The sequence below is a fragment of the Sycon ciliatum genome, chromosome 8 (genome assembly GCF_964019385.1).
Source record: "Sycon ciliatum chromosome 8, ocSycCili1.1, whole genome shotgun sequence".
Taxonomy (NCBI): Eukaryota; Metazoa; Porifera; class Calcarea; order Leucosolenida; family Sycettidae; genus Sycon; species Sycon ciliatum.
In genome coordinates, this window is record NC_088650.1 from 14,737,116 (window position 1) to 14,758,438 (window position 21,323).

Here is a 21,323-nt window from a genome sequence, read left to right on the forward strand (position 1 = left end):
ATTTGCGGAAATCCTCGACACATGCTGAAAGTCGTGCCCTTTTGCTGCCGCCCCGTATACCATACCCTAAAACGGAACACATCCTGGGGGTTTGTATTATTTAAGTCCATGCCTTTTCTATTGCATTTATTCCCTGTAGAAGTTTTGAGGTGAGTTGGTAATGTATTAGAGACATGACTACCCCCCCCCCTCTCCTTCTTTTCCTCTGCTTTGCTACTTTCTCCAGGCACTCAGACCGCACCACCCCCGACTTCAGCAGTCGGCACAACTGCTGCTCCTACCACCACAGCTGCCTCGACAACAATGGCAGCTACAACGGTTGCCCCGACAACTACAATGGCTACAACAAATGTTCCGACAACTGGTGCCCCGACAACTGTTGCCCCGACAACTATTGCCCTGACAACTGGTGCTCCCACAACTGGTACCCCGACAACTGGTGCCCCGACAACTGGTGCCCCGACAACAACCCAACCAGCAACAACTCAACCAGCAACAACACAACCAGCAACAACTCAACCAGCAACAACTCAACCAGCAACAACTCAACCAGCAACAACTCAACCAGCAACAACTCAACCAGCAACAACTCAACCAGCAACAACTCAACCAGCAACAACTCAACCAGCAACAACTCAACCACCGACAACTCAACCAGCAACAACTCAACCAGCAACAACACAACCAGCAACAACCCAACCAGCAACCACCCAACCAGCAACAACACAGGCACCAACAACTCAAGCAATGACCAGTTCACCGCCTGTGACGACACCCACTCCTCGGCCTGTATTCGGTGAGGATAGTAGCATAATATTATGGAGTTCATTGAAAATGTACCCAGCTCATAAACCTGCTTTAAACTAATGCATCATTGTCATTGGCTTAGGGTGTGGTTGCACACTTCTTAAGGCCAATGAAAATGATATGTCTTACTATAATCAGGGCAAGTATGCTCTAACTACTCAGCTATGGTCTTGTCATAATCAATTATGCTTAGGAGAGAAGAAAGGTACCATTTTATAATTTTTGTTCACGGGAACTCTGTTGCAAACACGGAAACACTGATGCTGTGGCTGTCAGGCGAGACATATATTTACGCAGTGGCATATCATGGTGATCTCATTTTACTGTTCCCTATGTGCAGATTTCCGAGTACCGGCACAATGCACAGGCACATCCTGCAGCTACCGAGTCGTTGGAGTGGTGGATTCTCGACTGGGTGTTGTCAACATAACATGGACAACAGGACAAGCAAGCAACACATGGCTTGGACTTGGTGTATCAAATGATCAATTCATGGTAAAGAACAATGAGTAACAACATCTGGCTCTTGCATGATATTATGTACATGTAGTTGAAAAGTCCAGCACTGCGGTGGTTCCAAGAGGAAGTGAGAGGATGCAGTGTGGTCATACTGGTCCGGTCCTTATTTGATAGCACAGCGCACTCTGGTGGTTGCATGCACTTGGCAATCATGAGGTGAAGTGTGTTATTACTGCGAAGAAATGTGTGTGCCATAGCCACTAATACTCATGCAGCAACCATGTCCTCAAAGACTAATCAATACAATCCCACTCTGTGATGCTCAAGCGTATGATGTAGTTACTGTCTTCTCTTTGGGGTTTTTGTCTCGTCCTCTTCATCCAGGCAAATTCAGACATTCAGATTGGCTACTGGGATGGAACAAAGGTCATCGTGTCTGACAGGTATGTCAATCACCACGTTGTACTTGAAGGCTGTTTGCCAACAAAAAGAACAATGTTTCTCTGAAAATCATAATCGATTGCCACACATTGTATTGGTCTACTGCGGTGATTCTTGCACATTCAACATACACAGTACAAAAGAAAAGCGGTCCTACAGACTATGGAGTTGCTGAAACAAGTCGGTCACGCGACCGGGTTCAACTCAGTGTGACGATGTTGCAAGATTGCTGTCTTGTCTTGAGGTAGTGTCTCGTGTCTCGTTGATCATCATTGCAGTCTTGAGGTCAACCCACCCTCACTACGACAAGGAACACTCCTCAATGCTCACTTTTGACTGGCATAGTACTCCTACCTTGCTCTAAATGTGTCATATGCATGTATCAGATGATCTCATCTGTTCAACCTTGGTTCTCCCATCTTTTTGTACTGATTTATGGCACAGATATGCTACCGGTTATTCACTGCCGGGGCTTGACGCGGATCAAAGTCAGAACGCTAATGTGTATGGTGGGTCATCTGGAGGCCTGACGACCATTCACGTGAGCCGGCAGTGCACATCGAGTGACGCAAGTGACATTTCACTACAGGGCTCTCACTACCTGCTGTTTGCGTATGGCTCTGTGACAAGCGGCACAATTCGCAAACATACGTATCGTGTTGCCAGTACAGGAAAGACTACCCTTGATTGTGGTAAGTGGGAGTCGAGATTTTCCGGCTGAAAATAATTGCAGACATCATCAACAGGTGCTGAAAGTCATGCTCCTTTTTGCTGCCACCCCCCCCCCCCCCATACCATAGGGGAAGTAAGTATACCCTAAAATCAAATTTTCACCAGTTGTAGTCTTCGGGGTGCTGAGTCGAATGGTCTTGGTCCGAGGAAGTTGAGGCGTCCCTTCCTCCTTTTTCCCAATCGAACTCACCACTTCCACCGAAACGGGGTGACTGCGCCTTACTAGATGGGGATTTGTATGCAAAATGTCACTAAAAGCGCCATTTCGTTCTTATAAAAGCACAGATGAACGCGATTGGCCCATATGTTTTAGTCTTTTGGACGCTGAGTCGACTGCGGGGTTTGGTTCGAGAAGGCTGTGATGCAGCATGCCGCCCTTATTCCCAATTGAATACGGTTGAGTAAGCAGCCACGCGCTCATGCGTACACCAGTCACCTGGTCACCGTGCCCGCAAGCTACAACTTACAGCCTGTTTGGGAACGTTCCCGTCACTTGAGTTGAATCTTTGAGTTGAACCTTGGTGGCACAGTTGCAACCTGCAGGCACGGTGACCAGGTGACTGGTGTACACACGAGCGAGTGATCGCTTACTCAACCGTGTTCGATTGGGAATACGGGCCGAACGCTGCATCGCAGCCTTCTCGGACCAAAACCAGTCGACTTAGCGTCCAAAAGACTACAACATATGGGTCAATCGCGTTCATCCGTGCTTTTATAAGAACGAAATGGCACTTTTAGTCACACTTTGCATACAAATCCCCATCTAGTAGGGTGCAGTCCCCCAGTTTCGGTGGAAGTGGCGAGTTCAATTTTGAATAAAGGAGGAAGGGAGGATCTCAGCTTCCTCCGACCAAGACCATTCAACTCAGCACCCCGAAGACTACAACTGAAAATTTGATTTTAGGGTACTAAGGATACACTGCTCCTTTAGAACACCCCCCCCCCCCCCCCAACCCCCAACCCGCTCGCGCGCACACGCACACATCCTGGGTGTTTTGTATTATTTCTGAGTCCATTATTTTAAGGGCTTGCATTTTCTATTGCTTGATCAATCTTCAGTTTAATTATTGTGACGAGTTGTGATCATTGTTTGTCAAAATCTGCATGTTTCTTACGGAGTTGAACACTGATGCCAGTGTGCGCTGGTCTACTGGTACGATAAGTGCATGAAAACAATACTGTAGAGTTCAGTATCTGCCCCAGAGCCGGGTCAGCAGGGTCAGCGACCCGGTTGGGGGGGGGGGGTACTTGGACCCGTTTGGGAAAAGAACACCGGACCGTGTCTCTTGCGACCCGGTTGGGGTCATGCCGAGTGCTTTTTGTTATACTTCCTAGGGGTGCACACTGATTGTGACAGGCTGCAGCTAGTGCAGGCATGCGCGTCGACAGAGCGCCCAGTACGTTCATACAGTGTACAATGAGGGAGTCCTAAAATAAATTTTTAGCGACTCCCTGATGACAGATGATCGATGTACAGTAGCCACACTTGAACGTACCCGGCAGTGACCCGGTTGCAATAGTCATGCCAGGTACACCAGTACCCGGTTGGTTTGAAATCCTAGAGCAGACACTGGTGTTTCTTTCACATAGGAATGTTTTGTGCAAGCTGGGGTACCCCGTGTGCTAGTCAGAACTTGCCATACTGCTCTTGGTGTTGTCTTCAGCTGCGGTATTGACCATGTAGACGTTTTGAGAAGAACTGGTTATCTATTAGAGACATGACTACCCCCCCCCCTCTCCTTCTTTTCCTCTGCTTTGCTACTTCCTCCAGGCACTCAGACCGCACCACCCCCGACTTCAGTAGTCGGCACAACTGCTGCTCCTACCACCACAGCTGCCTCGACAACAATGGCAGCTACAACGGCTGCCCCAACGGCTGCCGCAACAACTGTGATGGCTACAACAAATGCTCCGACAACTGTTGCCCCGACAACTATTGCCTCGACGATTGTTGCCTCAACAACTGTTGCCTCGACAACTGTTGCCTCGACCACTGTTGCCCCGACAACTATGACAGGTACCACTCAGGCTCCAACAACAGTGGCTGCCACAACCCAAGCTCCAATGCCGTCATCAGCACCAGCTTCAACAGCTCAATCACCAATGTCAACACAAACTACCATGCAGCAGCAACAGACCACATCGGCGCAAACAACGACAGCACAGCAGCAAACCTCGCCACTGCAGACGACACAGCAGACCGCTGTCTCTCAAGCATCAACAGTACCGACGATGACCCGACAGACTACTACTGTGCCTGTGCAATCCACCACAGCTGTCCCGGCTACAGTCGGTGAGTACATGTACAACAGTGCTGCTATTTGCTACAGGAAACAGGCCATGTTTAGGCTGCAACAGGATCAGTTTACAGACTACTACAGCTGCTGTATCAGTGAATGTATGCATAAGCTCATACAGTTGGGAAAAGCACACACAGCAAGTTCGTGTGAAGTACTCGTTATTAAAGAAAATTTGAAACGAACACTTCAAATCATTGTTCTCAAAGTAAATAGTTCGAGACTGTTTGCATTTTTTTCCTTTTCTTTCAATTCCCAAAACTACTGAATATTTGAAGATTAAGAACTCAGATGGTGAGCCAAGGAAAAATTTGTAACATGGAAAAATGTGGGAACAAGTTATGCGATCGACCATTCAAAATCCGGTTTAGTTGGTGGACTCGATCGCATAACTTGTGCCCACATTTTTCCGTGTTACAAATATTTGAAGACTACTTGGTGTTATCATTTCACCCCCGAACGTTCCTCATTCTCTGTTTTTTTTCTCCTGCTTTTTGCATGTGATGATGCTCTCACCAGGATCGACGACAACTAGCCCGGTGGTAAGAACAGTGCAGTACATAGTGGAGCTGTTTCTTTGTCTTTGTCTGTGTGTCTGTCTGTTAAGCACTAAAACGGTTACTGGAGAGACACATAACATGTGTGCATACACGTGTGTGTATACTACATGCTCTGCACATTTGGGCATCGAGCACTCCTCCTCGATCTGCCTAGAACGGCCTTGCTTGTAACTTGTGTTCATAGAAAAGAAATAGCTGCATGATTTTCACAGTCGTTGTCCTATTGCAGTAGAGTCACGCTGCCCAGGGCCCTGAAGGAGAGGAGCTAATCACCGTACACATTTCCAATTGTTGGAGTCCAGCAAAAGTGGCCTGAATACACATAGAATGCATAGCGTGAATGTTAAAATTATGAATTTTTTATTCTCACGATGGCACCATTGCCAGTAAGATAGGGTAGCTCTTGGCGAGACGGCTACTTTTAAGAGATCATTCTGACAATGGCTCTTGATTACGTGTGCTCTTTGTCCACAAATCCGATTTCAGACGAGTGTACCAACAACTGATGCTGTAGCTGACGACTTTGTCGTGCTGACGCTCACTGGAGTGAACGGGATCTTCAGCGGTGCGGAGCTGACTATGAAACTCGCCGACAGCCTGAACCTGGGCTCGGTGACGGTGGATTCGCAACAGAAAAGTGGAAACACGTGAGCAACTGCTGCTTGAGATTGTGAACGCTGGGCAAACATAAGCAGGGTTCTAGCCAAGAAATAAATTGTAGGGGGATGGGGAAACAAGGGGCAACAAACAGTTCATCCATTTTTTCCATGTTCCACTACTGCCTTGTCACGACAAATGCAATGTACCGGCGCACAGAGCACCTGGAATGATTGATTTGTGGCCGCATGTTTACTGTGTGAACTAAGTCTTGTGAAAAAATACAAATAATCGAACGATGAGTAGGGTGGTCCGCTATCAGAGTACAGGGGTGCACCATCAGTAGCGATGTCAGGGTAAATTTCTGTTTTGAGAATCGGGCAAATATTGTAATACCATCCAATTCCTGAAGACAAGTAGAGTATACTGGCAAAGTTTGAAGCAAATCGGAGCAAATATAGTGGACTTATTCCAGTTTAGAGTGCGCGGGGTAAGCGCCGCCATTGTCGAAAAGCACCATGCCGCACTGTACACAAACCAGATCTCACCACGGCACAAAATCGGTCTTGACAACAGGGATCGCGGCTCATGAATAATCTTGCGCACTGTACAAAATGTACATACCGTAGCTGTACTGTTTTTTTTTTGTTGCTGCAAACTGTTGGAGAAATTCAAGAAGACTGTTGAAGAGTAGCCGAAGTATGAGTTGTGATTTGACCATTCTCCAAGACAAGAAGAGTTCGACAAGTCGATTATGATCCTGGTGGTGGTCCGCTTTGAACTTCATCAGTTCTAACACCAATGCATTTGAAACGTTTCCGATCATGCTAGGCAGGGGCTTATCCTGCAATAGCTGCTCCTCCTTGAGTCCAAGACTCGACAAAACATCTTCACCGCCGGTCCCTTTGCTGGACGAACACTCATGATGGCGGTGTATCCAGCAATGGAGTACCTGTCGCGAAAAATACTACAAGTCTGGTGCGCGGCGTGATACGCCGGTGAAACTTGGCAGCAAACTAAATTGGACGACGGGGAACACGATGGAACTAAAATCAAACCTGTATCAGGCAGCGCAAGAGATGAAAAAGGCGACTGAACATACGTTAACTTGTCGGCGGCCATACTCCCAGCTCCGTAGGCGCAGCGCGCCCGCACAAACGCGGATACGAAAGTTCATCTTCTATTTTCGTGGCAATAGTCACGACCAAGCTTGTCACTGACGTCTTCAGGTCACATTTGAATATCCCGCGTGCCAAGTACTGCACGCTCTGGCCGCGACTGGCATTCTGCCGTACTGACCTTTTGTGCCATCATTTCAGCTGGTTGCTAGGGGATCCAGCGACAAGCGTGGAGGTCACGTGGCACGGCACTCTGACATCGCTACCATCAGATTAGGAGGGGGTTGACCCCCCCCCCCCCTTACCCCCTTTGGCTAGAACCCTGGTACGAGACAAACATACGGTACTCATTGCGCGAAATCGCGATCTATGAGCGACATCCACATAAACTGCTGGGACCATGGTTGTGTACTCGAATCTCATTCTGAGCACCCTTTTTTCTTCCTTTTTTCAGCCGTTTTTTGCAAAAAGTCCTCGAGCTCGATTTTTTTTGATCGATCGTTCTTCAAGGAAAGACGAGTGGACAATCGATCAGCAGGGCCGAGGACGAATGCGTCTGGTTGGAGTTCTTGCGTGGCACAGGATGACCAGACACACATATAGATACATTGCGACGATCTAATCTGCACAGTGTTTCCTAATACCGCACGCACGACGGTAAGTACAATTCATGTGATTTCAAATTGTTTGTGATCTACAACGTCACGAGCAGGACGGAAATACAGCAACAGCACGACAACCGTTATACCAGGCAGTAACCAACAGTCACCTCCGTCACATTCTCCAGATCAGAAGGCAAGTGAGGCAGTGAACATGAAGAAATAAAGTATGAAAGAATGAAAAGTGAATAATTCAAAAATCTCAGAAACGTTGAACGTAAAAAACACTGAGAACAAGAAAAGTGACTTACTTCGATGGCAAAAGACAAAGCGAATGTTCCTCGTATGGACCTGGCTCTTGCGGAATCAGCCACACTGTGGAACCATGTGTTTGATTCCACAAGGGATGGCTACCTGCTCCTCACCAACCAGCCTCCACGACGGTGGTAAAGTCGCCAGAAATACGAAAGTTGAACATTTTGTGCATGCATGCAATAGAAAATTTGTGCTGAGTATGTCGAGTGGCCATTCGCACAGGACAAAGCCGTTGCGCAAGCTGTGACCCTGAAATTTCGTCCATTGGTAGCGAGGGTAACCAGTCCGAGAGATCGCCTAGTTAGGACAGGTGACGTCCGATTGTTGTTACCATGGAAGGGCCTTGTTTGTACGCGTGGTTGAAGCGTTTTGTACACATTTCGGCTGCATTTGGACCATCGATTTCGATTTTTCAAAATGTGGACGTGGTGCTTCCTCCATGATCAATTTTGATACTGAGTCGAGCAAGTCTGGTCACTAGAATTGCAAGACGAAGATATGGACACCAGACCAGCCGTGAGTGGCCATCGTAGGCGCCAAGTGACAGGATATATAGCGGAAGGAGCAAGACCGTGGAGTTGCCTAAGCAAAAGGAAAAACGGGCTAATGAAGAAGGTTTGCTCTCATTAAAAAATATTTAGCTCTTATGGTTTAGAAACGTTTGACAGTCGCATCTTTGCGTATTGACAGTTGCCTTGGAATTGTCCCTGCGACGTTCACTAGCAAGAGTACTAAGAAAGCTTCGAAGAGTCGCTGTCCTTACCGTATATACATTTAGCTATAAGCTGATTTTTGAACACTGGCATACCACGTAAAGTGGAGAACATGTATTTTATGTAATGAAGTACATGTACTGCAGTTCACTTCGAAAAGAACAACTCCTCCCAAACAAAGGATAACATTCACAAAAGTCGATACACCATAGAAAGTACAAAATTTGTTCTCTGGTGTGCCTCTAGGCAATGGAGCTGTCGACAGCCACCCAGGCCAAAGTACTGGTGTTGGTGATCGCACCATCTGGCGTCCAACACCTGTACAATAGCCACCCACTACACGACTTCCTTCCTGCACTCCACATCCACACATCACCACAACCACCACCCACGACAACACAGCCACCAACACCAGCCACCAACACCAGCTGCCTGTTCTGCAAGGAGTGGTTCACTTCAGCAACCGACAGCAGCAACAGTCACTGGCACGGCACCAGTGCAGCAGCTGCAACACCAACAACCACCACCGCCACAACAACAACAAACACAACCACAACAACAAACACAACCACAACAACAAACACAACCACCACAACAAAAGGAGGCTATTGAAATGCCACTGCTGCAGCAGCAGCAGCAACCACCACTTGCGGCAGGAGCGCCAACCCAAACAAATGTGTGTATTGCCTGCAAAGGCGGCCATCCTCCCCTTCTCAGGACATGTCGTGGATGTGCACGACCATACCACCTCATGTGCCAATCAATGGACGAAGACGAACAAACATTGTGTGACCAGTGTTATCTCGGTAGAACCTTGAAAGAGAAGGGGCAACCACCTGAACAAGAGCAGCAGAAGCAGCAGCAAGAACAACAACAGCTGATACCATTGCATGTACAGCAATAGCACCAGCTGGAGCAGCAACACGTGATACAACTCTACGTACAGCGCCAACAGCAGCAACAGCAGCAGCAGCAGCAACAGCAACAGCAGTAATAGTCGCGCCTACTAATGCAGGAAACAAGAAGTGGCAAGACAGAGAAAGAGATGGAGCGCAGCAGCAGCAGCACTCGGACAAGAAGCATAATGCTATAACTCATGAATGAATATACCAGAAGTTCTGGCCGCATGGCATCAATATCAAGATTGAAGAATTACAAGCACACAATTTCCTGTGCGGTGTCATTATGAACTGTCATATTCCTTGTGAGGAACTTCCGTGTAATGCCTTCAAGGCCACCATATTGCGCCATGCATTCATGGGCATGGTGCAGAAAAATTCAGAACTGTTCTGCTGCATAGGACGAGTGACGCCTTGACTGAGAGCATCCAACGCAATTCGCACTACAGTATCACTCCAAACAAAGAGAGCAAACAGCACAAGAAAACGCAGCATCATTGTTCATTGAATGTTTCCTTATGTAGAGCATACTGACCGCCGATCATACTCAACACGCAGCTCGAGAAACAGAACAGTACAGATAACAGAGGTATGTCAGACGCACACAACAAAGAGGAAAGTTGTGTACGAACAACTTAGTTATGAAACCGTTCATCATACATCACTCCCAGAACACCTGCGATGTGCCTCGGAATTCAGCCAGGCTAGATCTTTTTTTCCGTATTTTACTACAACTGTGAAACCACCAGTACTTTGTAACAACATTTTTGTTCTTAAAATGCCAGTTGTAATGAAAAATCAGGTATGTTTTCATCTACAGTACAACAAATTCGACCCTTAGAATTTCACGCCCCATGCCCTACCTGCAGATAGACTTGATGTTCCGTCCGCTGATGCTGGAGAGGACATCCAACAGCGACTTCCTGGCGTTTTTGTCCTTCCTTGTGGACGTTCTCCCCCACTGGTAGTGGAAGGGGTTTCCACACTGGTAGGCCCCAGGACTGGCACGACGCGAGGAACGTCTGGCCTGCACGTCATGCTTCCGCGACGACATGACCAGTGGTCTGGTGGCACTGGACGAAGAGCTCCAAACGTAGACTGGTCAACAGACTGGCGATCACCAAACTAAAAAAGACGAAGTCTGTGCCCTATTTCTAGTATTTGGGCAAGCAAAACCTCTCAACGAAAAAAAACTACACATGGAATTCACAATTTTTTTCAGGGGAATGCATGAAAAGGCCATTGCCAATACGTGGCTGTACACGTGTACGCCTGCATTTGACGCATGTGGTCTGCATTCGTGCATTTCTCCATCCGAATCAGCCCGAATCCACCATTCCTCCTTCTCTGCATCAAAACAGTAGAAACAGATCAAGTGAATTTTGAAACGCTCAAATGACGCGTACGCAGTACTGAATTTCTATAGCAACCACCGCCAACAGTCACCTGTCCTAACTAGGCGATCTCTGAGACCTGGTAACCCTGAGATGGAAAGTGTAAGGGATGGCATGCTACACTCCCCCGCATACGCTTGACAGCACGATTTGAGGCGTGGAGTAGTAATATACCAGTATCTTACTACCCCCTGATACCTGATGCATGGACGTCGTCATCTTCATCCCGCAGATCGAAAATGTACAGGTGTCGCGTGATTTCGCGCAATGCTTGGCATGCTTGCAGTCTACTCTGGTGCAGGTCTGTATTAACATTAGTAGATACATACAAGAAGAAGGGAAATGCTCACCATCAAATGGTGGATAAAAACCGTTTCGACTGCTTTTTAGACAGTAACGGGTAAAGAAAAAAGGAAAAAGAAACTCATATAATGCAATTCGAAGAGATAGGCCCCCAGTACAGTTGGGGTGTGGTTGTGTCCGTATGGTATGGTGTGTCATGTACAGGTAGTTGCGTTGTGATGTATGGTAATTGTCGAGAAGGCTATGAAAATAACGATTCGACAAGAACAAGTGATTACGAGAGGTTGGCAAGGTTGGCGATCGTCCACCCCCGGCCCTTTAGAGGCCGGAATGGCGAGTTCAAATCTTGATTTTAAGGACGTCCAACTATCCTCGCTGGGTGGCCGATCGCCCACCAAGTGCTCTACAACAGGTTCACCAAACAGTTTTAATACAACGGCCAGTCGCGCCATGTTCGCTCCCTTCGCCTTAGCCATAGGACATAGCTTGAGTTCAGCGCTGCTTGGCGACAATTCCTCCGCAAGAGCCTGCGCTGTTCCTTAGTGCAGCGCAAGGATCTCGCGAAGGAATCCAAGCTGGTGGATATGGCGCCTCTCGCTCCCACCTCTGCTGTGTGACTTTCCGTATCCCAGCCATTCCTTACACACGCGCTATGAAGGTGACGATAGCGTTCGATTTTGATTTCGCGCGATTGTGCAAAGCGATCTTCACTACATACCGTGAGTTCCAGCCACAGAACTCTTCTCAATTCTTTGGAGAAGAGCACTATGTCTGGACGACAGGTTGTAGGTGCTATGAAGTGGGGGAAAACAAGTTTCTCATCCTTCATGTCCACCAGGACCTGCCAGTCTGCTGAGCTAGTTACGAATTGGTCATTTAGCCGTTTGCGTTGGGAGGGGGGGGCTGTTTGGGGAGATTCTCTCCTGCCTTGCAGAAAGTTATGTAATCAATTCTCTTCTGTTTACTCTGCGTTTCTGCTGATGCCGTGGCCTTTTGATAAGTTTGGATGGTTTCGTTTACTAGTTTTACTATGCATTTCAGTACGTTGTCGTGGCGCCAGGTATATCTGCCCTGGTGGAGGGCTGTTGGACATGCTGATAATATGTGACGGAGCGTAGCTTGCCTGTTGCATAGAGGGCATTGTTGTTCGACCACAGAGTTACCCCACCTCCTCAGATTGTCAACTGTTGGTAGTGTGTTTAATACACAGTTTAGTTGAAAGGAGAAAGTCCTCCCGTAGCCTTCGTACAACAGTTTTTTCCAAGTGAGGTCTTCAAACATCGTGTCTCTCCACTTTAACCAGCTGCCTTGCATTTGCAGGCTTTTGAGGTGGGATAGCTGGTCTTGGCAGTCACCTTCATGAATGGTATTGAGTATTTGTTTTCTAGGTTTGATTTTCTCTTGTTTGTCATGCCTAAAGCCGAGTCCTGCCCTGGAGGTTAGTTGGACTAGCTTCAGAGATCTCTGCCTCGGCACATTCCATTTCTTTTATTGCGGAGTATTGTCTTGTGAGCAGATACTGTTGTTTGCTGTGATGTTGGTACAGGTTTGCCATGTTCTTGTCGCTGCTGTTCTTGATGATATTCCATCTAATGACCTGTCGTTGCTTCCATAGCGTAGGGATGTACGTTAAACGTAGGCCGAAGCGCTCCCGAGCGCCGATGAAGAGTATTGCTGGTGCTGCGGGTCTGGGCAAGCCTGCCCATTTCTTTAAGAATGGAAGGCAAATTCTGTGTAGGAGTTTGGCGAAACTGTGGCTGAGATCAAGTATCTCGAGCTGCCATGCTATTTTGGGGATGATTTGATGCTGGTAGAGCCACAACTTCTGGTGTCCGTACAGTCTGGTCTCGGCAACTGTCTTTAGTAGGCATCTTGTGGAGTTTATGAGGTCTTCGCGTTGCGTTATCTCACCTACTGTATCTGTTAGCATCCTGCCTAGAAACTTGAATTGTTGGCCGTTTAGAGCTGGTATTGGAGTTTCCGATATTCTGAGTGCGGGGTCAAAGCAGGTGTATTTGTTGTTGGTCAATTTGGCTGCGTACGACCTGCATTTGTGAGGGGCCGCCTGCATTTTTGACCAGGCAAGGAAACTATCAACCAGATCTAACTTCTTCTGCGCACCATGAGTTCGATTGCTGAAGACTGCTAAATCGTCGGCGAATCCAGTGTTCGAAGCAGTGACAGTTGTGTCACGGAAACTGTACGAAAGGGCTTGGATCGGTTTGGTCTGAAGAGAATCAAGTAGAATTTGGAAACAGATGTTGAAGAGAATAGGGGAAAGTGGGCAACCTTGAAATACGCCGATGCTGTACCGGAAGGTCTGAGTGAGTGGTCTTTTAATGAATGCTGTCAGACGCTCATATCCTGATTTTCAGCGGGATGTGGTAGCGTTGCAGTGCCCTCTGGATCAGATTGTGTTTTACTGAGCCAAAGGCGTTCTTCAAATCGATCCATACCATGGCAATCGAACGCTTGTGGCGTTTGGCGTCTTTCATGGCCTCGTGACAAAGAGTGGCGTGTTCAATACAACCGGACATACCCGGCAAGAAGCCTTTCTGGGTCATGCCGTCAAAATACCCATTCGTCAGCATGTGGCGAGTCAGAACTTTTGACAACATGGCGAAGAAAATCTTGCCGTCACAGTTGGATAGGGCAATTGGGCGAAATTTCGCCGGGTCAGAGTCATTGTCACTTTTTGCGAGAAGCGTTACTGAGGCGCACTGCCAAGACAGCGGAATGGATCCTGTCTTCCAGACTTTCTCGAAGATATTGAAAAGAATGCCGTGCAGACATTTGCACTTTTTCCACACTATGTATGGAATACCGTTTGGACCGGCTGCAGATTTGTTTCTACATTTCTTCAGAGTGTTCTGGAAGGCTTTCCAACTGGGGCTGTTATCAGATAGTGGTGTGGACGGTTTACTCGTAGCTGGACAGAAATCTGGATCCGAGAAAATTTGCTCACGAGAGGGATCTTCATAAAGTTTGGAGAAATACTCAAAGCAGGCCTGTTCCGAGAAAGTTGGTGTTACACGTGATCTGCTTTGGGACATGCGTTTTGCAAACCCGTAAGGGTCCTTAAGAAAGGCCGTCCGCTGTTTCTGCGCTTCACGGTCTCGCTTTTGTATTTGGATGATCTTTCTCAGTTTCTTGATGTCTTTTTGCACACGGTTGTAGTCTGATCTGATGGTCTCAACCTCATGGACGGCAAGCCTATCTCTCCTTCGATATTGTTTACGCAGTGCACGGCGTTTGATGTAGAGCTCAGTTAGGCATTTGGACTGACATGGCTTCTTCGACCTTCGCTCTGGGGTGGGTTCTGAGATGGTGTGGTCGAGGAAGAAGAATCTGAGGAACGAGGTAATCTGATCAAGTGAATCGTCTGGATCGTTTTTTCGTATTTTTGACAATGGAAACAGGCGTGTGATATGTTGTTCTAGTTGTGTGTTTGTTTTTTCCCAGGCCGGGCTTGACTTGGGAAGATTGAGCTTGCTACTGTCCTGCTCTGGGCTTTGTGGTCTAGCACATTCTGGGAGCCATGCTCCAACTTCTCTTCTTCGTCGCCATCAGCACTGTGCTGGGATTGCGGGCTGATTGCAGTGGCAACGACCGTCTTACTACTCCTGGTTGGAGTGAGCGGTTCATCGACGACCTTGGCCTGAAAAGCCCGGCAAGATTTCAGATGTCGAGCCATGTTTGAACTAGATATAGGTTTTGCACAATGTAGACATGGCTTTGTGTTGGTTGTACTCGAAGTACGCGTACATGCTTTTGCTTTCGTGTGCTTGTGCTGTGCTGCAGGCGCAGCCCCTTTCCATGCAGCTAAACATTTCTTCGTCTGATAGTGACGGCTTAAATTGAATCGGTGGCGAATGGTGCTTCCGCACCTATCGCACACCCCTGCAGCTGGCTGCGAGCTAGGGGAAGTGTGAGCGGGTATCGGCCGTGACGCGTCATTACCAGACTCACACTCCTCCCGGGTTGTTGAAACAGTTACAGGTTCTGGGCTTGGTGTGCAGCCCAGTGAGGGGTCATCCTCCGGCCGCTTTCGCCCCCTCCGGCCAGCATCTCTGCTGAAAGTACTTGTGATGAGAAAATACAGTCTAGAGGGGTATCAGCCCGCTAGACCGGATGTGTAGCAAAACTGCTACGAGGAGATGCCGAGAGGCATCGATAGTAACACTGGCAGATGAGCGCCAGTGTAGGCGACTGATGTGCGTCGACTTCGACCGACAGTTGGGCGTCCGTCGAATATGTATCTAGCTGGCAGATGTGCGCCAGCTTTTCTGGCTGACAGATGTGCGTCGGCCAGTTAATGAGGCAGAATGTGAAGGGAAATGCTCACCATCAAATGGTGGATAAAAACCGTTTCGACTGCTTTTTAGACAGTAACGGGTAAAGAAAAAAGGAAAAAGAAACTCATATAATGCAATTCGAAGAGATAGGCCCCCAGTACAGTTGGGGTGTGGTTGTGTCCGTATGGTATGGTGTGTCATGTACAGGTAGTTGCGTTGTGATGTATGGTAATTGTCGAGAAGGCTATGAAAATAACGATTCGACAAGAACAAGTGATTACGAGAGGTTGGCAAGGTTGGCGATCGTCCACCCCCGGCCCTTTAGAGGCCGGAATGGCGAGTTCAAATCTTGATTTTAAGGACGTCCAACTATCCTCGCTGGGTGGCCGATCGCCCACCAAGTGCTCTACAACAGGTTCACCAAACAGTTTTAATACAACGGCCAGTCGCGCCATGTTCGCTCCCTTCGCCTTAGCCATAGGACATAGCTTGAGTTCAGCGCTGCTTGGCGACAATTCCTCCGCAAGAGCCTGCGCTGTAAAGAAGAAGAAGAAGAAGAAGAAGAAGAAGAAGAGGATGAAGAGTGCGTTGTAATTGCGAGTTTTACGCACGAGGCAATCAACAGACAACAGTTGTCAGTCGATACATAATTATGATGACAGCATATCAGAAGGGCTAGAACCCTGGTACGAGACAAACATACGGTACTCTTGGCATGCTTGCCGTCTACTCTGGTGCAGGTCTGTAATAACATTAGTAGAAATATACAAGAAGAAGAAGAAGAAGAAGAGGATGAAGAGTGCGTTTTAATTGCGAGTTTCACGCACGAGGAAATCAACAGACAACAGCTGTCAGTCGATACATAATTATGATGATGACAGCATATCACGAGGTGGATATATTACAAGACGCTATATTCCTGCCATCAATCAGAGACTGTTTGATACTGCAGGGTCTCTGTATTGCGAAACACAAAAATCATGCACCATATAAGGTCATGCCCCTGATTCAGACCCACTGTCCTCCAGGAGAGTTATAGATGTCATACCTAGTACAGTTGTGCTGACACACTCAATCCTTCATAACAGGACTAGATAAAGGCCGCCGTGAGCCCTCAGAGCCTTCTACAAAAACAAGATGTGCTACAGTAGGACTGCGATAGCTTGCTACGACGATTTTACTGTTTTGTGAAATGGCCGCATGAATTTCTGCTGTGTTCTGCCGTGTGATCGTGAACACCATGTAGGTTGACCGTCACCTTCTACATCACCCGACAGGATGGCTCACTGGAGACTGCTGCCAATGTGGTTACTCAGGTTAACCAGGCCAGGGCAGCCTTGCTCTCCTCCTTCGGCGCCTCGGCTCTGTCATCTGCTCCGCTCCGTAAGTAGAACATGCTAGCAGGGGCGTTATTTTGGGCTAGTGATTTGCAAGGGTCAGCATGCTTTTATTAAGGGGATTGGTATGGTCTGACATCAAAATTTCGCTACTTGTGGTATTCGGGGTGCTGAGACGAATGATCTTCGTCCGAGGAAGCTGAGACGCTCTCTTTGTCCTATACCTATTCCCAATCGAATGTGCACACTGCCCCCCCCCCCCCCCCCAACTAGGTGACTGAACACTAGTAGATAGAGATTTATGTTGAAAATGTCACTGAAAGCGTCGCATTGTTCTTATAGAAGCATCGATGACCGTGAAACTCCCAGGACCTGTAGTCTTCTGGTCGCTGAGTCAAATGGTCTTGGTCCGAGGAGGTTGCAATGCAGTGTTCAGCCCTTCTTCCCAATTGAACGCGACCAAAGACGGGTCGGGTCCCGTTCGCGATCTAATTTTACTGCAATGCTCAATGTGTGTCCCACTATTAAATAAATACTAATGCTTGTAATTGCTATTTTTAACATGGAACGTAGCTGAAGTGGTGGACACCGTGGGCAACAGAGCTGGGGCCAGGAGACTGTGCGAGTTACATACTTGCTACACTCTATCAGACTGCTCACAGAGGCAGTGTGTCTTAACTAACCTGCTATAGTGTTCAATGCTTGTGATGGGCAGAGCGAAATGTACAAGAGAAACAAGAATGATAGTAAGGCCTTATGTGTTGTAGCTCGGAGTTTCATGGCTAAAACAACCAGCCATCACACCACAGCTGTTGTCTGATGACTGGTTGTTTAACCCTTGTGACCATGACGCTCTGAGATACAACAACTAAGCCCTCGCTCTCCTTTGTGTACCTATTGTGTACCAGAACCCAGAACCCTCCACAGTCAACTTTACACTTATAGTGAACATTCTCTATAATTTATACAAAAGAGAAAGACCAAGGAACTACAAGTTACGCTATACTGTCCACTAACAACTTGTAACTTGTAGTTCCTTGGTCTTTCTCTTTTGTATAAATTAATCCTTGGCTCTCCATCTGAGTCCATTCTCTATAATGTACCTCTTAGCCGTTTTACAGTATCCCGAGTATTATTATTATTTTCAAAGGGAGGACCATAAGTTTACAAGTTATTCGTTTTGGCCAACACTAACTATTATAAGCAGGATACTGTTGAGTCGAAATGTGCGACAATTAACACAAGACTGACTGATGTGATAACTTGTAAACTTATGGTCCTCTCTTTTTTTATTTTTAATCCTTGGCTCTCCATCCGAGTATTATTATACTGAATTGTTTCACTTTGCGGTACTGTATTTCCCTAGGCGTGCCAACCGTATCTCCCACTGAATCCGACAGTAGTGAGGGGCTCAGCAGCGGAGCTGTGCTCGGAATCATCTTTGGCGTCATGGCTGGCGTCATCATCGTGTCCATGGTGGCGCTGGTAGTCTGGCAGCAAAGGCGTTCCGGATCGTACGACACAGGTGCCAAGGGTGGAGGAAGCAAGTAAGTGCAATTCTCCCGGAGACACATTTTGTTTAGTCATGTGCATCCGTAGAGGAACAACTCTTGGGTCAAGGCCATCTAATGACTCCCAGAACAGAGTTATGCTTGTACAAGTATTAAATTAAAGCATAGACCGACACCTTTTAAGCAGAGGCACTTGGGGCCAGCATGGCCTGACCTGGTGCTGTCCTGGCAAAGCAGCTTCCGGTAGCTGTCTTGTACATGTACGTATGCCGTACACACTAGTCAGAACAACAGATGGCTTGATCAGTCACAACTTAAAGGGGAAGTATACCCTAAAATCAAATTTTCACCAGTTGTAGTTTTCGGGGTGCTGAGTCGAATGGTCTTGGTCCGAGGAAGCTGAGACGCTCCCTTCCTACTTGAATCCCAATCGAACTCGCGCACTTCCACCGAAACTGGGTGACTGCGCCCTACTAGATGGGGATTTGTATGCAAAATGTCACTAAAAGCGCCATCTCGTTCTTATAAAAGCACGGATGACCGCGATTGGCCCATATGTTGTAGTCTTTTGGACGCTGAGTCGACTGGTTTTGGTCCGAAAAGGCTGCGATGCAGCGCTCCTCCTTTATTCCCAATCGAACATGGTTGAACAAGCGGTCACGTGCTCCTGCGTACACCAGTCACCTGGTCACCGTGCCTGCAGGGTACAACTTACTAGCCTGTTTGACCTTTTTTGGGTGCAGTCCTGTCACTCGAGTTGAACTCGAGTTGAACCTTGGTGTGAAAGTTGTCGCCTGCTGGCGCGGTGACCAGGTGATTTGGGCACCCAGGAGCACGTGACCGCTTGTTCAACCATGTTCGATTGGGAATAAAGGAGGAACGCTGCATCCCAGCCTTTTCGGACCAAAACCAGTCGACTCAGCGTCCAAAAGACTACAACATATGGGCCAATCGCGGTCATCCGTGCTTTTATAAGAACGAAATGGCGCTTTTAGTGACATTTTGCATACAAATCCCCATCTAGTAGGGCGCAGTCACCCAGTTTCGGTGGAAGTGCGCGAGTTCGATTGGGATTCAAGTAGGAAGGGAGCGTCGCAGCTTCCTCGGACCAAGACCATTCGTCTCAGCACCCAGAAGACTACAACTGGTGAAAATTTGATTTTAGGGTATACTTCCCCTTTAAAGTTTCATGCCATCTCAGGCACTCATCAGGTGATATGAACATCAAGAAAAATAACCCACTATTTAAAGCCCAGTATGGTGGGACAAGGATAACAGAAAGCGCTAGGGGCGCTATCAACTCATATCCGATTCAGTGCCATAGCCAGTAAGGATCGCGGTACTAAGAAAGGTGATAAAGGTGATAAAACGGTACAACCGAGCTGTCACAGCTAGTGAGATGCGCGGTGCAAAGATGATGATGGTGACAAGGCGGCAGAGGGCTGTCAACTGGCTCTACTGCCTGGAAGCAGGGTGCCGAGAAGATCATGTTATTGGTGTTGATAGCATGAATTTATTTTGATTTCGACATTTAGATATCAACTCCGACCGCCTGTTGAGGCTCGATCTCCTGTCGGCAGTGATTATTCTCGCCTTCTCCTCGAGGCACAGGCTGCATCTTTTCGTTATGTTGCTGTAGGCCTTGGCCTTCTGAACAACTCGCCACTTGATGTCGTGCATCTTGCCATTATCTTTCAATTCCCATACATGTTTTGAGAACCCCGTTGATTTGCTGTATCCAGGGAGCTTGATGTATGTCTTGTGATTCCCGTACCGAAGCTTGAATGGAGGCTCCGTGCTGCCAATGTAGGTCTTGGGCCCATCGCTGTGGCCATCACTCGACACCTCTGCCGCGTAAACTATGCTGGTTGCTTGGCACGCTCCGTTGAGAGGGCACTGGTCCTTGCGACGGCAGTTGCACGGCTTGTCCGGTTCCTGGACACACAATTAACGCTTATTGTGGCCACTGATAATGTGGGCCATATTCGGTAAACAGGAGTAGCTCACCTTCACATTGAAGCTGTTGAAGATTTTGTTCATTTTGGACCCCTTAGGAAAATGCTTGTCGATCAGCCGCAGGAAGGTGCCGGCGATGTTGGTCCGGACACTCTTGGAGTATGGCGGGTTAAACCACACCACATTCCGTTTCCTTTTTTTCTTTTTTGCTTGCTGCCGTTCATTGCAGCAGGTGGCGTTGGGTCAATGTACTTGATGTTGGCAGGTAAATCGCTGGCGGCTAATGCATTGCGATATGTAGGGGCAGCATCGGCGAATACGCCGCCGTCGGCAGATATGCTTGAGACACGTCGAGCGATCATATCAGGGATGTTCCGTAGTATGGATGGTGGGTGATTGGACATGGCGGTGATGTAGAGAGGTGCGTCTCCAGGTTTACAATACGGCTGGAATTTCCCAGTGTCGAGGCTGAGCGTGACGTCTAGTAAATTCACTGTCGAAAGATTAACGTCGATAGTGATTTTTAGATCATACTGCTTGAATACTTCGATAATGGACTTCCTCGTGCGGTCGGCAACTGGCCCTGGTGCGTTTTTCAGCACGGCAAGGCCGTCGTCTCTGTAAAGTCCAATTCCGGCCGCATCGACGTGCGCAGACAGCTTGCTCAATAGGAAAGCACCGGCGAGCTCACATATCTCTGCTCCATCGTACGATCCCATCGCCACGTCGAAGTTGCATTGTGCGTTGTTCTTTATCCGTGGACGGCCGCCCTGGAACAGAAATGACCTACGGGAGTGCATGATGATGTCGATGTCACTTTGGGTCAGTGCGGCAAACTGCTCTGCAAATGCCAGTGCAGACCGGAGGAGAGGCTCCGTGATGCTTGGATAAAAGTCAACAACGTCAAAGCAGATGAAGGAGTGACTATGCTTATAAGGTATGGCCTGGAACAACTTGAGCACAGCTGCGGTGTTCTTCCAGAGGTTCATG

At 47.9% G+C, this 21,323-nt stretch overlaps 1 protein-coding gene and 1 long non-coding RNA gene across 2 annotated transcripts in view; one reads left to right on the plus strand and one right to left on the minus strand.

Moving 5' to 3' along the window:
* Positions 1 to 21,323, plus strand: part of LOC135823780 (mucin-17-like) — a 59,240-nt gene that overhangs the window by 35,691 nt on the left and 2,226 nt on the right. The window contains exons 42-50 of the mRNA XM_065336622.1: positions 227 to 796; positions 1,148 to 1,302; positions 1,651 to 1,709; positions 2,152 to 2,399; positions 4,211 to 4,732; positions 5,256 to 5,278; positions 5,783 to 5,943; positions 16,776 to 16,912; positions 18,233 to 18,413. Coding sequence (XP_065192694.1) covers positions 227 to 796; positions 1,148 to 1,302; positions 1,651 to 1,709; positions 2,152 to 2,399; positions 4,211 to 4,732; positions 5,256 to 5,278; positions 5,783 to 5,943; positions 16,776 to 16,912; positions 18,233 to 18,413 — 2,056 coding nt within the window. The remainder of the gene's footprint in view (positions 1 to 226; positions 797 to 1,147; positions 1,303 to 1,650; positions 1,710 to 2,151; positions 2,400 to 4,210; positions 4,733 to 5,255; positions 5,279 to 5,782; positions 5,944 to 16,775; positions 16,913 to 18,232; positions 18,414 to 21,323) is intronic.
* On the minus strand, positions 9,421 to 11,012 carry LOC135823779 (uncharacterized). Its single transcript, XR_010554753.1, has 2 exons — positions 10,401 to 11,012; positions 9,421 to 9,991 (listed from the first exon to the last, which is right to left on the minus strand). It is a non-coding gene; the product is annotated as an uncharacterized LOC135823779 (long non-coding RNA).